The 14,620-nt window shown below is 51.3% G+C and overlaps 1 protein-coding gene across 1 annotated transcript; it reads left to right on the plus strand.

The window, feature by feature from the left end:
* The first annotated feature begins 785 nt into the window (after positions 1–785).
* Positions 786–13,547, plus strand: LOC135824727 (uncharacterized). Its single transcript, XM_065337436.1, has 7 exons — positions 786–1,080; positions 2,882–3,031; positions 4,215–5,196; positions 5,882–7,157; positions 7,760–8,228; positions 10,125–10,355; positions 11,897–13,547. The coding sequence occupies exons 1-7, from the start codon at positions 1,072–1,074 to the stop codon at positions 12,128–12,130; spliced, it is 3,351 nt and encodes a 1,116-aa protein (XP_065193508.1). The 5' UTR covers positions 786–1,071; the 3' UTR covers positions 12,131–13,547.
* The last annotated feature ends 1,073 nt before the right edge of the window (positions 13,548–14,620 follow it).

Genomic DNA, 14,620 nt, shown 5'->3' on the forward strand with positions numbered 1-14,620 from the left:
ACCCACACACAAAAGTGACCACACATGGAGTGACTCCATGCATTGAAATTCTACAATGGTGCATTGCCTTGTTTTGTGAGTTGTGAGTAAGTCGCTTTTGAATGTGTGTGGGGCCGGAGTCTTCATCACTCAAAAAATTAAAATGTGAAAGTAATACAATCATGTAGTCAGGTTTTCAAACTGTGTTCAAGTGTGCACACTTGACTGACATTGCACTAAATCGACTGGTACTTGCACACAGCTACTACCAAGAGCAGATAAACTGTTTATCTACTCTTGCTACTATTAATAGCACTACTAGTACTACAGAAACCTTTGGATTTCCGGCTGAGGAACAACTGGCCTGTCATCATTATTATGAACGTGGCTGGATGGGGAGCTCCCTCCCAGTCATCGTGCACGATCTCCCATTCACTCACTCTTTTCTTGCTGCTTGAGTCACTGGAACGGCATGCCGGTGCAGTGGCGATGGTCTGAGTCATCTCTCTGCATCTGGCACCTACAAGTATTGCATGGACAATGGCAAACGTGGCCATGCACCATGGCATGAGAGTTGTCGAAATACCAGCACATGATGTACTGCTTCTCGATAATACTGTCGACGACTCATCAGCACGAAAATACTGAAGCCGAAAACGGAAAAGCCTCGGAAAGGTCGCACATGCATGTGCACATACAATAATGCACGCATGCATTATCACTATCAGTCGTTTTGAAGAGTACAAAACTGTACAATGACGATCTACTACACATTTCAACAAAATTATTTATCTTTTGTATGGTTGGTTCTTCTCTCGACCTCACAGTCTTGTGGTTTCTATCACAATCGAGTATCTTTCGCCATTCGTTCAGCTTGCTCCCCTTCCCTTCCACACATGCTAGAGAGCCTTGCTTCAACCAGGGCGGCCAGCGTACTCTATGAAAAGATTGATCCACTAATATCCATTGAGAATAAATTGAGTACTTGCACTAGTATTTGAGGAAATAGCTGAGAAGGAAGTCACTAAGCAGGCAGAATGCTTAGGTAGCTCATCGACTGTAGGGAAATCGTCACTGGCGCGGAGCTAAACCATGTCGACGGTGAGTATTCGCTTTCTCTGGCACCTATGCTATCCCGCTTCATACGCTATGCTTGTTCTGCACTTTGTTACTAGTTTGTATGCTGCCTCGCCGTACTACGAAACCATCACATAATGCATGATTGTATTTTTGAATCAGTTGCGTATGTGACTTACTTTGGCGAGGGGAGTTATGTTCACGGGTTTGCGTGGTTGGCTTGTGTGTTACACTCACGCATCGGGACAGCCAAGACAGACTGCCACACGATCTGTTCATTGCCTTTTACACCTGGCTGGAAAGGACAATGACTGTACATAAAATTTAATTTTGCTTTACCTGATGCACTGTCACCACTGCATGCATTTAGTTCCATGGGTGGAGCACGTTGATGGAAACAATTTGCTGTGCTGAGTACTAGGTGTGTGTGATGTGTGTGTGTGTGTGTGGGGGGGGGGGGGGGGGGGGGATAAGTGGGATCATTTCCAAGTCCACCCAGAGTTTTGGGGCGTTGGGCGGTTCAGTAGCCAATTGAGTCATCTTTCCAAGATTCCTTTTGAGTCTCTCTCCCCTCTCCCGAGGAGACCCACGTGACCAGTTTTGGCAGTGAGCAACAAGTACAAAGTACAAGCGTGTGTGTGTGCGTGTGCGTGCGCGCGCATGTGTGAAGCCGGTCACATGTCCCCTCATACGAGGGGCCGACAGGCATGGGGTGTCGGCACATGTACATCCCAGCGACAGTAGTTGAAGTCGCACCAAGCAGGGTAGATCCACGTTCATCCTAAAACTGATGAACTGACACAGAATCTACAATAATAGTGTACGAGAAAGAAAAGCATACACACTTGATCATACTTCTGCCAAAAAAAGTATTTGAAAAAATAAATTCGCCGTAGCTGATCCCATCGCAGCTGAAGATAGGAGTTGCGCACTCTTCGTTATGTACTGTAAAACCGGAAAATTTTCGGTGGAGATTTATTTTCGGTAACTTCGGTACGGGTAATTTTTACCTAAAAAAACGCGACCTAAAATTCAACCGTGCCATGCCAGACAGTGTGCGAAATGCATTTTTGAGTGTAGAAAACTGGTTTACTTCTATTTTCGCGCTACCAAACCGTTGATTTTGGGAAGTATCGAAAATATTACACAACCGAAAATTCCCGGTTTTACAGTACAGTCAACTTCGCTAATAACGACTGCGGATATAACGACAATTCGCAAATAACGACAGAATTTCCATGCCCAGAGCAAAGTCCATTCTACCTGTATACATATAATGAGACTTCGGGTATAACGACACTTCGCGAATAAGGACACTTTTCTAATGCCCCGCCTAGTGTCGTTATACGCAAAGTTGACTGTACTCTTGCGGCAAGTAATTATCAGTGGCAATTTATCACAGTCTAGCATTGCCTTCCATGCTGAAGGGAGGAGAGGTAATCCCCACGCTTTGTTTTTCTGCATGCACCGATGTCATGCATGAACGTGACCTGCGCGAGGCTGAGCGCAGGCATGCGCGTTTCATGTGTGTGTGCGTGCGTGCGCGTGCATGTGTGTGTGTGTGTGTGTGTGTGTGTGTATGTATGTGTATGCGTGTGTGTGTGTGTGGTGTGTGTGTGTGTGACTTTCCAAGCTGTTGAATGGTACAATCCCAGCACAAGTTGCTATGGTTTCTTCTGTGGCATCGCTATCATCGCCTCCGGCGATGGGCGTCAAATGGTCAATGGTGTGTGTGCGCGCCCCGAGCGCTCGCGCGCACGCGTGTGTATGTGCGTGTGTGTGTGTCTCTCTCTCATTGTTTCTTGCACAATTTTTTGATGTCCAGTTGGAAGACTTGTTGACAGATGGTGCGCCGTCAGAGCTACTGGACCCTATAACGGAAGTCCTGCTTCGTGACCCGGTTCAAATCGAGGATGAGGTCTTTAGCCGCAGCACCTTGGTAGATCTGGGATGGAAGCATCCAACCACCAGGGATGTAAGTCACAGCTTTTGCACTTATTGCGTGTGTGTGCGTGCACGTGCGTGTGTGTGTGTGTATGTGTGTGTGTGTGTGTGTGTGTGTGTGTGTGTGTGTGTGTGTGTGTGTGTGTATGTGTGTAAGTGCAGTGCGGCCCGTCAACTTCCTGTCAGCCAACAGCCTGATGCAAAGTCGTGTCAACGTTGTGGTAGATGGTTCAAGAGTGCTGGTGGGCTGAAGGTACATAAGTGCCCTCTCGCAGGTTCCTCCCAACAGCCTTCGGACTGTGTCGATCCTGCACCTCGACTAGTGCTTCAACACCAACATTGTTGCCCATTCCACTGCCCGTCATGTAACTGGTGCTTTCGATCTGCTGCTGGATTTAAACGGCACAATTGCGAGCGTGGCAAGCGACCAACAGCGAGGGAGCGTCTTGAGTTCAAGTTCTGCTGTGCGTGCGGCGAGAGATATCGCAGACAGCAGGATCTGCAGCGGCATGAAGCCGGATGTTCTGCCGCGACGCCGTGATGCTACCCCTTTGTTCCCCTCCTCATCAGGGCAGCTTAGCCGTTTAACGGCAGCTGTTTGTCAATGTCAAGGTGTATGTGTGTGTGTGGCTCCAATTTCACTTCAAGGTACCAGTGCATCTAGTGTCTGCTTCTATCAAAGCAGCGTGCTGTCTATACTGGTTACCCCAGCAAGTGTCTTGGCCGTTTTATGCCGATGTACTCCGTGTGGTGTAGACCAGGTGTGCATTGGTGGTCGATTCACATGGCTTCGCCAGTTGTGTGGATTAGACAGTTATCTGGCGCACGTCTTGATCTGTCTCATTTAGATCTTGTTCGCTATCGTTGCTATAAGGGAAAATCTGTGGGTGCACATCCAGTGCATTTGCAGATTTGCGTGCTTCTCTTGCGACGGGCGTATCCATGGTACATGGTGTGTGTGTGTGTGTGTGTGTGTGTGTGTGTGTGTGTGTGTGTGTGTGTGTGTGTGTTTGTGTGTGTTTGTGTGTGTGTGGGGGGGGGGGAGATTTGTGTGTGTGTGTGGGGGGGGGGGGGGGGGGCGTGCGTACGAACGTGCATGTACATTCGTGTGTACGCGTGTGTGTTTGCTTTTGTGTACCTGGATCTGTATGTACATGCGCCCATTCGTGAATTCTCAAATCATGCCTGTGCTTCTCTCTCTCTATCCTTCGCAGACTCTTTCGCCGGGTGATATATCGTCGGCGGACCAGGCGGCCGCCAAGGTGGAACGCTACATCGCCGACCGGCTGCGCGAGAAAATCAAACCCCTGCTGCTGGACATCGACAATGAGCGTCAGCAGGAGAGCGACGTGGACACGCTCCTGGAGCTGCTGAAGGCGTTTGAGCGCCGTGCCAATCTCCAGTGTGTGCGCGACGCCTGCTCAGCGCTCGCCGGTCGTCTGGACACGCTGCGACCATACGAGTTTGACACGGTCGCGGAGCTCGCGTGCAACTCGCTGCTCGCCGAGAATGCCCTGGACACGTTGCTGACGTTCTGCCGGCAGCATTGCCATAGCAACAACATCCTAATGACGCTGGACATGCGCGCCAGGCACCACACCGGTGTGAGCGGTGGTGACGCGGGAATATCCATGTCCGTGGATCAGCTCGAAGATTTCTCGCCGCAGCCCTCGTCCGGTGGTGGCTCGTCCTACACATACTCCGGTGGTGGTGGTGGCCGTGGTTACGACGTCAATACATACTCTGGCGGTAGTGGTGGCGGTGCGCCGTCCACCACCGGCTATGGCGGCACGGCCGGTAGTCATGGTTACGGGAAGTCGTCTCTCAAGCAAGTGCAAGCCGGGCAGCAGCAGCAGCGTCGACAGCCAGCGTCATCGGCTGCGTTTCCGTCATCCTCCAACTCTCCCATCCGTCCTCTCATGAGCAGCACGGGTAACGGTCGTCACTCTGCTCATAACGCTGTGCCCCAGCAGCAACATCAGCCACAGAAGCAGCAGGCAGTGCTCGAAGTACACGAGCTCCAGCTGAAAGGCATGCCGTTGGATATCGACCCGCAGCAAGTGACGCGTCGTGTTCACAAGTACAGCCGTGACCTGTCCAGCTTCACCGTGTCTCGCTCAGCTGACGGCATGTCCTGCGTTTCTCTCAAGTTTACATCGTATGACAGCGCCTGCGAGGCCATGCGTCTACTACTGGGTAAGTGTTAATGCAGCACATGTTGCTGCTGCTGCTGCTGCTGCTGCTGCTGCTGCAGCTGCTGCAGCTAATGTTGTTGTTGTTGTTGTTGTTGTTGTTGTTGTTGTTGTTGTTGTTGTTGTTGTTGTTGTTGTTGTTGTTGTTTTTGTGCGGCTGCATTTGTTGTTGTTGCTGCTGCTGCTGTTTCTGTTGCTGTTTCTGCTGCTACTATTGATGCTGTCGATGCTGCTGCTGCTGTTTCTGTTGCTGTTTCTGCTGCTGCTATTGATGCTGTCGATGCTGTTGCTGCTGATGATGCTACTGCGCTGCCAATGGAGTATGTGTGTTTATAAGGGATGCATATGTCTGTTTATGCGTCAACATGTCTGAAGGCATGTGCTCTCGAACCTACTCAGTACTGATTCTTGGAGCTAAGTATAGAGATTTTTCAAATTTTGTTCTTACTAAATTCAACTTCGGATGCATTTATTTTATATTATAAATATGCCATTGAAAACTTTAATAGCAACCACAGCCTCATGGTGAAACTACCGAAATGCTTTGCATCTATTGTATTTGTGTGTGCGTGCGTGCATGCACCTGTCTTTGTGTGTGTGTGTATATGTGTGTGTGTGTATCTGTTTGTTTGTGTGTGTGTATGTGTGTTTGTGCATGCGCGTGTGTCCGCGCTCCTCGTCTTGCTCAGGGGTGACGTTCAGCGGAGTGCGTCCCGACATGACTCTGGAGACCAGAAAGTCCTCCTCACCCCCTCTATCCCGGCCGCCACCAACAGCCGCCGCCAGCAGCAGCAATGCCACCGCCACCACAGTTCCGCCGCGTGTTCACAGCGCGCCCGCGGCCAAAGCACCCACGCTCACGTCCGCTCACACGTCACGCCGCCAAGACGTCAACATCGGCCGCTGGATGTACAGCGTGTGGATGGGCAATCTGCCACGTCCCGTCTCGCCGCTCTACCAGAAGGATGTGGTCGCGCTGCTGGCAAGTCACCATAACAGCGTGCTCGGCGTTCACGTGCACGCCACGCCGAAGGGAAAGTACCTGTTCATCGATCTCGACTCTGAGCGGGCGGCCCGGCAGGTGGCTGGCGAGCTGCGCGGGCGCATGGCCGGGCGGCGCGAGATCGCCAGCAAGTTCAGCAAGAAGCGCCTGGTGTACCGCGCGGGGTCTGCGCACCGCGCCCCGCTCAACCTGGTCACGCTCTACGTCACCAACATCGCCACCGTGCAGCTGGCCTCGGGCTTCCTGGCCGACCAGTGCCCCGCGGCGCACGCCATCGACATACCCATGCCGTTCAAGCGCATGGCCTTCTTCCAGTTCGTGTCGCGCGCCGACGCTCAGCATGCGCTCCGGTCGATACGCACCCTGCAGGCACAGAGCGATGACGGTTGCGGCGGCGCCGACGAACTGTGCAATCTCGACCTGGTCGTCAACGACGACACGCAGGACCTGATAGCCAGCGATCGGCTCACCGACATCTATGAGATGGTACGTGACTGGGACGATATCCAGGCCACCGGCGTCTATCCTAGGCCTAAACCGTCGCCAGTCCAGCGTAGCACAGCCACCAATCATCAGGCGCAGCAGCAGTATCAGCAGCAGAATCCGGTTCACCGACTGCAGCAGCAACAACAGCAGAACATGACCAGCGGTATGGATGACTTTGATGACGATGACTGGGCGCAGGAGGTCGACACTGGCGCGCTACCGCCGCGGCAGGAGTTGCTCCGTACGCATGACGCAGATATATTGACCAGCGGCAGCAGGGGCAGCAGCAATGTACCTGTTCACCCCGTCAACGGTCTGGCTGGCGGTGACGAGGAGGTGTACCAATCCGACGATGATGACTTTCTCGACTTGCCAGGCGTGGACTACTCGTCGGCAGGAACAGCAGAGTTAGCCGCCGATATCGGCGCCATGATGGTGGATGACGTGGATCCGTACGCGATGCCGGACTTCGCCGGGTGAGTGCCGTGTTGATTGCGTTCCATCGTGCTGTGCACACATGGGTGAATCTGAATACACTGAATTTTCTATAGGGAATACAATATATGCCTGGTCATGGTTTGGTGGCGTCCCACGAAGCGGAACTGCAGGCGAGCGAACCTATTAAACTTTTTGTGACGATTATTTATTCGAAGAGTCGACGAGGAGACAGAAGTGTAGAAAATGCACTGACTAAGATAAAGTGCACAGTTATGTTATCATGCATCTTCTATTACAAGCATTATCATCAAGGAACGGTTGGATTATTTATTCCTCGGCTAACGAACGAGTTTAAGAAAAAAGAGGACCATAAGTTTACAAGTTATCCGTTTTGTCCAACACTAACGGCCTAGCTGACGAACGAGTGCGATCCCTTGCTCCCTATTTTTTGAATTGCCGTGCGCTATTCTGTGTGTGCGTGTGTGCGTGCGTGTGTCTGTGTGTGTGTGTGTGCGCATGTGTGTGTGTGTGTGTGTGTGCGCGTGTGTGTGTGTGTGTGTGTGTGTGTGTGTGTGTGTGTGCGTGCATGCATGTGTGTGTGTGTGTGTGTTGTTTGCTTGTTTGTCTCCTTCGCCTGCAGCACTCTGCATCAGCAGGTTGCAGCGATGAGCACCGCTCCACTGTCCTCACACCCAACCAGCGGCGGCCTCAGTGACGTTCACTCCCCTGTCTCCTTGGCAACCAGAGCCAGCAACAGCGGCAAGTCTAATGTCTGCGTCGAAGGACAGGCGCAGCAGCGTGAGCCCAAGTTCACTGCCATCTTCTCAACGAAGTTCCAGAACTTCAAGTGCTTTGCGAGCCTGAGCCAGATTCAGCTGGGCTACCTGACGAAGTTCTTCCATCACCAGCGCTCTCGCGCCCTCGGCAACGCGTTCAACCGTCTGCAGGCGAGGCACGGGTCGGTGATGCAGTTCGACAAGACCACCAACAAGTACTTCTTCCACTCGCGGGACGAGCAGGCGGTGGTGGCGGCGGCGCGCGACATGTCCACCTTGTCTCAACTGCACGAGAGCAGCATACACATGTTAGCCCACCAATGCCTACTGGAGGTATGCACTAGTATGTATGTACAGCAGGGTTCTAGGCCCGGTCAAAATAGTAGGGGTGGGGCATGGGAAACAGTTACTCCCAAACCCTTTCTTCCGTTTTCCAACATTGTGTAAATCGTCCATGCGAAATGCAAACGCACAGGGTGAACCCCCAACCTTACTCCAGACGAATGTGCATTTATGAACCCTCTATCAGTGACTGCAGACTGCAGTTTCGTTGAATGGCATGAAAAATCCTGGACAAATAAGTGGGGAGGGGGCGCTTTTCACAGGGTGGGGGGGGGGGGGGCTCAATCAAAGTAAGAGGCCCCCACCCACCCTCCGTTGGCTAGTAGAACCATGCATGCACATGCAGCCCTGCGAATAACGGACCTTCGCATGGGCACGCATTATGTGCGGTTATTCGCGAGTTGTCGTTACTCGCCAGGTTGAAACTGTGCATTCAAATGGTCACTAGTGACTAGGTCTGAAAGCAGTGTCGCTATCCGCGAGAATGAAGTTGAAGACACCAATGCAGCTATACTTTAAATGTATAGTATCAGTTGTCTGAAGATCGCTATATGGCATGAAACTTTAAGTTACGACAATCGAAACGCGTGGTTTTCTGTGACTCGTGTGTTACTGCTCTGCTTCCGCATTGAGCACTCTATCGAGCCGGAGGACTCAGCTCTCTGTAAATAGTTTATAAACATGGTGGTAAACACACACCTGGCTATCCGCGAGTTGTTTTTATACCCGAGATTGTTATTCCCGGGGTTGACTGTACAGTCGAACTCCCCTAAGAGGCGGCAACTGTCACGACGGCAGGATTCATCCCGTGCGTATCGCCGCCATGGAGATTCATTCACGTGAACTCGAATTTTGGCGTAAACCTATCCCGCGAGCTATCCCGGTATGATCCCGGTAGTACCGTGAGGGGGGCTGCAAGGTGGAAATGCATGCTGTGGCATTCCGTGTACTGTTTTGTACTACACGTTCTGTACGTGAAATCCTGCCGTGCGAATCGTTTTATTTTTCGTTTTCCCGCGAGTCGCCGCAAACTCTCGGGATCAAGTGCTTCGCTTCCCGGCGGGATGCACTGCCATCGTGTAAATCGCCTCTAATCGGGGGCAGGTGAGGACCGAGCACTGACTGTACCTAGGAATTGCCTGTAATTCTGAATATTTATTTCCTCTTTTCAGACAGTGCACATCAGGGTGTAGTATATGTATTTTACTACTCCCTGGTTCACATCCCCAACTGATTCTTCCAAAAAGTATTGATTGGCTTAAAACAAATGCTTGCTCGCATGCAGTAAGTATGTACAATGCTGCTCAATGAAATCCAGTCGCGTCACTCAAGTTTGCGCCTTGCACCATGTCGCAGTGCAGGTCTAGGGCTGCGCAATTCCCGGCTTGTACTTGAGTGACGCGACTGGATTTTATTAAGCAGCATTGTGTTACATACTTACTGCATGCGAGCAAGAATTTTTTTATGCCAATCAATACTTTTTGGAAGAATCAGTTGGGGATGTGAACTGTCTGAAAAGAGAAAAAAATACCAGACCCACCAGGACTCGAGCCCGGAACCTTGCTTGCCATGAGCAATACTCTAACCAACTGAGCTATGGGACCAGGCCGAACCTAGAAGGTCTGGTGGGGTTCGCATTTTTTTTCTCTTTTCAGGCAGTTCGCTTCCCCGACACTGACTCTTTGAAATTTGAGATTCTCCCAATCCATTTTGGGGTCGTACTTCTGAACAACTCCTTAATAATGTGTTTGTGTGTGTGTGTGTGTGTGTGTGTGTGTGTGTGTGTGTGTGTATGTGTGTGTGTGTGTGTGTGTGTACGTGTGTGTGTGTGTGTACGTGTATGTGGGTGCGCGTTCGTGCTGGCGTGCGTATGGTGTTTTCGCGCAGCACCTGGAAAACGACGTGGTGCCGCGCGTCTGCAAGCAGTACCAGGTGTACGCGCATGTGCGCTCCGCCAAGCACTCTGGCTGCAAGACGTGCGAGGCGTGCGCAGCCCAGCCCGACCTCGCCTACAGTCAACAGCACCCAGCGCTAAAGTGGGACAAGCACCAGTTTCATATCGTCGTAGCCGTGTGCGGGGACCAGGAGAGGGTCGCTGCCGTTGAGAAGCAGTTTCTGGTAAGCTGCAGGACAATGCAGTCAACTTCGCGTATAACGACACTCGGCGGGGCATCAGAAAAGTGTCCTTATTCGCGAAGTGTCGTTACACCCGAAGTCTCATTATATTATTACAGTTGGATGGGACTTTGCTTTGGGCATGGGAATTCTGTCGTTATTCGCGAATTGTCGTTATATCCGCAGTCGTTATTAGCGAAGTTAACTGTAATTTGTGTTTGTAGTGCCTTGACCGCCTTGTTTTCTACCTGTGCTGCTGCTGCGTAATGATGATGTTGTTTGCGGGTGAGAGAGAGGGGGGGGGGGAGTGTTGTTTGTGGGTGTGAGAGAGAGGGGAGTGTTGTTTGTGGGTGTGAGAGAGAGGAGGGGGAGTGTTGTTTGTGGGTGCGAGAGAGAGAGAGGGGAGTGTTGTTTGTGGGTGTGACAGAGAGGGGGGAGTGTTGTTTGTGGGTTTGAGAGAGAGGAGGGGGAGTGTTGTTTGTGGGTGCGAGAGAGAGGGGGAGTGTTGTTTGTGGGTGTGACAGAGAGGGGGGAGTGTTGTTTGTGGGTGTGAGAGAGAGGGGGGAGTGTTGTTTGTGGGTGCGAGAGAGAGGGGGGAGTGTTGTTTGTGGGTGTGAGAGAGAGGGGGGAGTGTTGTTTGTGGGTGCGAGAGAGAGGGGGGAGTGTTGTTTGTGGGTGCAAGAGAGATGGGGAGTGTTGTTTGTGGGTGTGAGAGAGAGGGGGAGTGTTGTTTGTGGGTGTGAGAGAGAGGGGGAGTGTTGTTTGTGGTTGTGAGAAAGAGGGGGGAGTGTTGTTTGTGGATGTGAGCGAGAGGGGGTGTGTTGTTTGTGGGTGTGAGAGAGAGGGGGAAGTGTTGTTTGTGGGTGCGAGAGAGAGAGAGGGGGAGTGTTGTTTGTGGGTGTGAGAGAGAGGGGGGAGTGTTGTTTGTGGGTGTGAGAGAGAGGGGGAGTGTTGTTTGTGGGTGTGAGAGAGAGGGGGGAGTGTTGTTTGTGGTTGTGAGAAAGAGGGGGGGAGTGTTGTTTGTGGGTGTGGGAGAGAGGGGGGTGTTGTTTGTGGGTGTGACAGAGAGGGGGGAGTGTTGTTTGTGGGTGCGAGAGAGAGTGGGGGGAGTGTTGTTTGTGGGTGTGAGAGGGGGATGGGGGGGGGGGGGAGGGGGTGTTTGTGTAGCCTTGAAAATAGAAACCATTCTGCTCTTCTAGTGTTGCTGCTGCTGCTGCTGCTGCTGCTGTGTGTGTGTTGTACTGTGATTACCGGTAGTATACTGATGTGAACTTGTTGTCTTGTCTTGGTTTAATAATAGTCTTTGTTTTGTGCTGTGCTGTGCTGTGTGTGTGCGTGTGTGTCTGTCCGTCTGTCCGTCTGTCTTGGTATGCGCATTCATGTGTTTGAACTATTGTGTGTCTGTGTTGCTGCCTGCACTCTCTCTCTCTTTCTCTCTCTCTCTCTCTCCTACTCTCTCTCCTACTCTCTCTCTCTCTCTCTCTCTCTCTCTCTCTCTCTCTCTCTCTCTCTCTCTCTCTCTCTCCCCACCCACACACACGCAGTCCTATACGCCACTCAACGTGTCGTTTAGCTTATCTCCCACGCGTATGGAGCAGCTACGCCAAGCTGCCAGCCATCGTCACGGCTCGCTTGCCAAGCTGTTCCAGCACCTGGAGGACAAGTACGAGGTGGTCGTCTTCCACCACGCAACCACCTTCCTGGCCATCAGCGGACTGCTCCGTGCCAACGTACTGCGCTGCACCACGGACGTCCAGGACCTTGCGGCACGTGGGTGATCACTCCCCACACCCCCCCCCCCCCACCCCTCGTGCCCTAGTCCCCCGGGCCATTTTAAATAATTTTGGCTACGGACTTCCGGGGCGGGGGCTTCAACCCCTCCCAACCAGCCCGCTCCCAGGGACTGACCCTTGGGCCATATATTTATTTGCCCCGGGGGCCAACTCATGTATGAGTATTAGATGGCTGCCTGTTTCCTGTATCGGTTGCAGTTGTGGAGAGTAAAAAGCCCCGGATTGACTTGCAGCAACGTTCACAAATGGGACAGTGAGCGGTACGGCATGCTTTCCGTATACATGTACATAGCCGTACAGGTCGCACACACACACACACACACGCACACACGCGCAACCTCCCCAGCCCCCCCCCCCATATACACTGATTTGTTTCCCATCCTGTTTCCCTGTCTCCTGCGGCCGTTATTTTTTTAATAGGAATTTTGTTGGGATTCTGGCCGCTGGGCATATATTGACCAGGCATGGGATGGGCTATTCTGGTCATTTTGTTTCGCACGCAATGAACCATGGGGATGCGAGTTAGGATTTTGGCGGCGCGAGAGCCGTAGGATTCTTGCCTGTAAGCAAGGCGACGACAAGGGAGCGAGAAAGACAAAAAGGAATAGGCGTGAATATCGTGCTGCGCCCGGCACACCTGTGAAATACGCCCTGTTTGCCCCCCGCCCTGTTTGCCCCGACTTCGCCGTGCCCTACAAGCCCTGGAGTTTTGCAGCCGAGATATTCTCATACCCACGGCTTCAACCACATAGCCATATTTCTGGCTTGTGCTCATTTTTTTTACGCGTAGATTCGGGCAATATATTTTTTTTCCGTTGCGTGAATAGATAGAGGTGTGATTTCATAGCCGTCTAGTCACTCACTTCATAGCCGTGTCCGTTTGTTCATCCTTTGCAGCCGCAGTGGCGGCAGTGGCAGACTGGGTTTCTATATTTTGCAACATAGACTGTGACACATTATTGTTGTTTTTTGAATTCTTTTTTTCTTTTTGTTGTTGTTACGCTGCCGTGTTGCCAGGTAGTGTTTTATTTTATTTTTTTTTTAGTTTGTGTCTGGTTCTGCCGCCACGTATTCCAGGGATTTGCGTGCCTTATTTTTTCGATAGTTTTCGCCTTAGTTTTCTCATTCTGGAATTCGGTTTTCAAAGGCCGGGCCCGAGCTTCAGTGGCCCTGCACAAGACATTAACACATATACAGTAATTTAGGTAAGGATGGGGAATTCCCCTATGTCTCGTGTGCACAATTCCATACTCGACTATACTATTATCTACCTGGGCTTGCTGTCCAGGTTGCCTATGCTCTCTTTATTAGTTTCAGAGGATTTTCTCAATTGTGACGCACCGGTTTTGAACCTTCACAATACGACTATTATGGTCAATACTAAATTGGTAACCACCCTGTGTTTGTGTGTGTGTCTGTCTGTCTGCCTGCCTGTGTTTGTGTCTGTTTGTCTGTCTGCCTGTGTGTGTGTGGGGGGGGGGGGGTGAAAAGACCAACAAGACTAAGTAGGGATTCTCTGGCCAGAAAAAGCCACTTCAAATAGCTGTGTGGTGTTGACCAGGCCAGGCTGAATAGAGGCGGTCAATTCTTCAGCCTTCCAAGCTGTTGAATAGTGCAATCCCAGCACAAGTACAGACAGTGTTAGTTGCTTTGCCTTCTGCCGTTGCATCACTGTCATTGCCTCTGGCGATGGGCGTCAAAAGGTCAAAGGTGTGTGTGTGTGGCCACTTGGCGTACTGCTCATTGGCTGCTTTCACACATATACCATACACGCGCGATTAGAACCCTCTCTTGAATAGATGTAGTGCCCTATCTCGAATAGGGTTCCAGTCTCCCTGTGTTGAATGCCCCCCGCCCCGAGTTTGTAACCAAGCCCATGTGCAAAGTTGGTGTTCTTTTACTAATACTAGAGAGGTTAAAAGCAGGGAGTCGTAAAATACCGGTATTTTACGACTTCCTGGTTAAAAGACGTATGTCACAGTATTTCTGATGTCACGCGAAACTGTTCAGGTCGCGTTTTGGCTCGCGCGTTGAAAAACAACGCAAGTGACCTGCAGCTCACGTCGAAATTTGGAGTTTTACGCCAGATTTGACGTGAAATTGCACGTCACGTCAGAAATATTGTGCATCTTAACCTCTCTAATGTTCTTGTCCATGCCATTGCACTGGTGGTTTCAGGATCAAAATTTCAGTTCTTGCCGAAGTTGCCGTTTCTTCGGAGTCGTGATAGTTTACACTAAACTTTAGGCTCTGTTTTGCTTTGTTTTTATGCTGGATGACACAAATGGGCCAGCACTGAAAAAATAGTGCCCTCTCGATCTCTTGAATAGTGCCCCATCTGTGATGGACATTGAAAAAATAGTGCCCCACTGCATCTGTGATGGACATTGAAAAAATAGTGCCCCGCTGCATCTGTGATGGACATTGAAAAAAATAGTGGCTGAGTGCTCCAGGTGCACTAATCGCGCGAGTACA

The sequence above is a fragment of the Sycon ciliatum genome, chromosome 9 (assembly GCF_964019385.1).
Source record: "Sycon ciliatum chromosome 9, ocSycCili1.1, whole genome shotgun sequence".
In the NCBI taxonomy this organism is placed as follows: domain Eukaryota; kingdom Metazoa; phylum Porifera; class Calcarea; order Leucosolenida; family Sycettidae; genus Sycon; species Sycon ciliatum.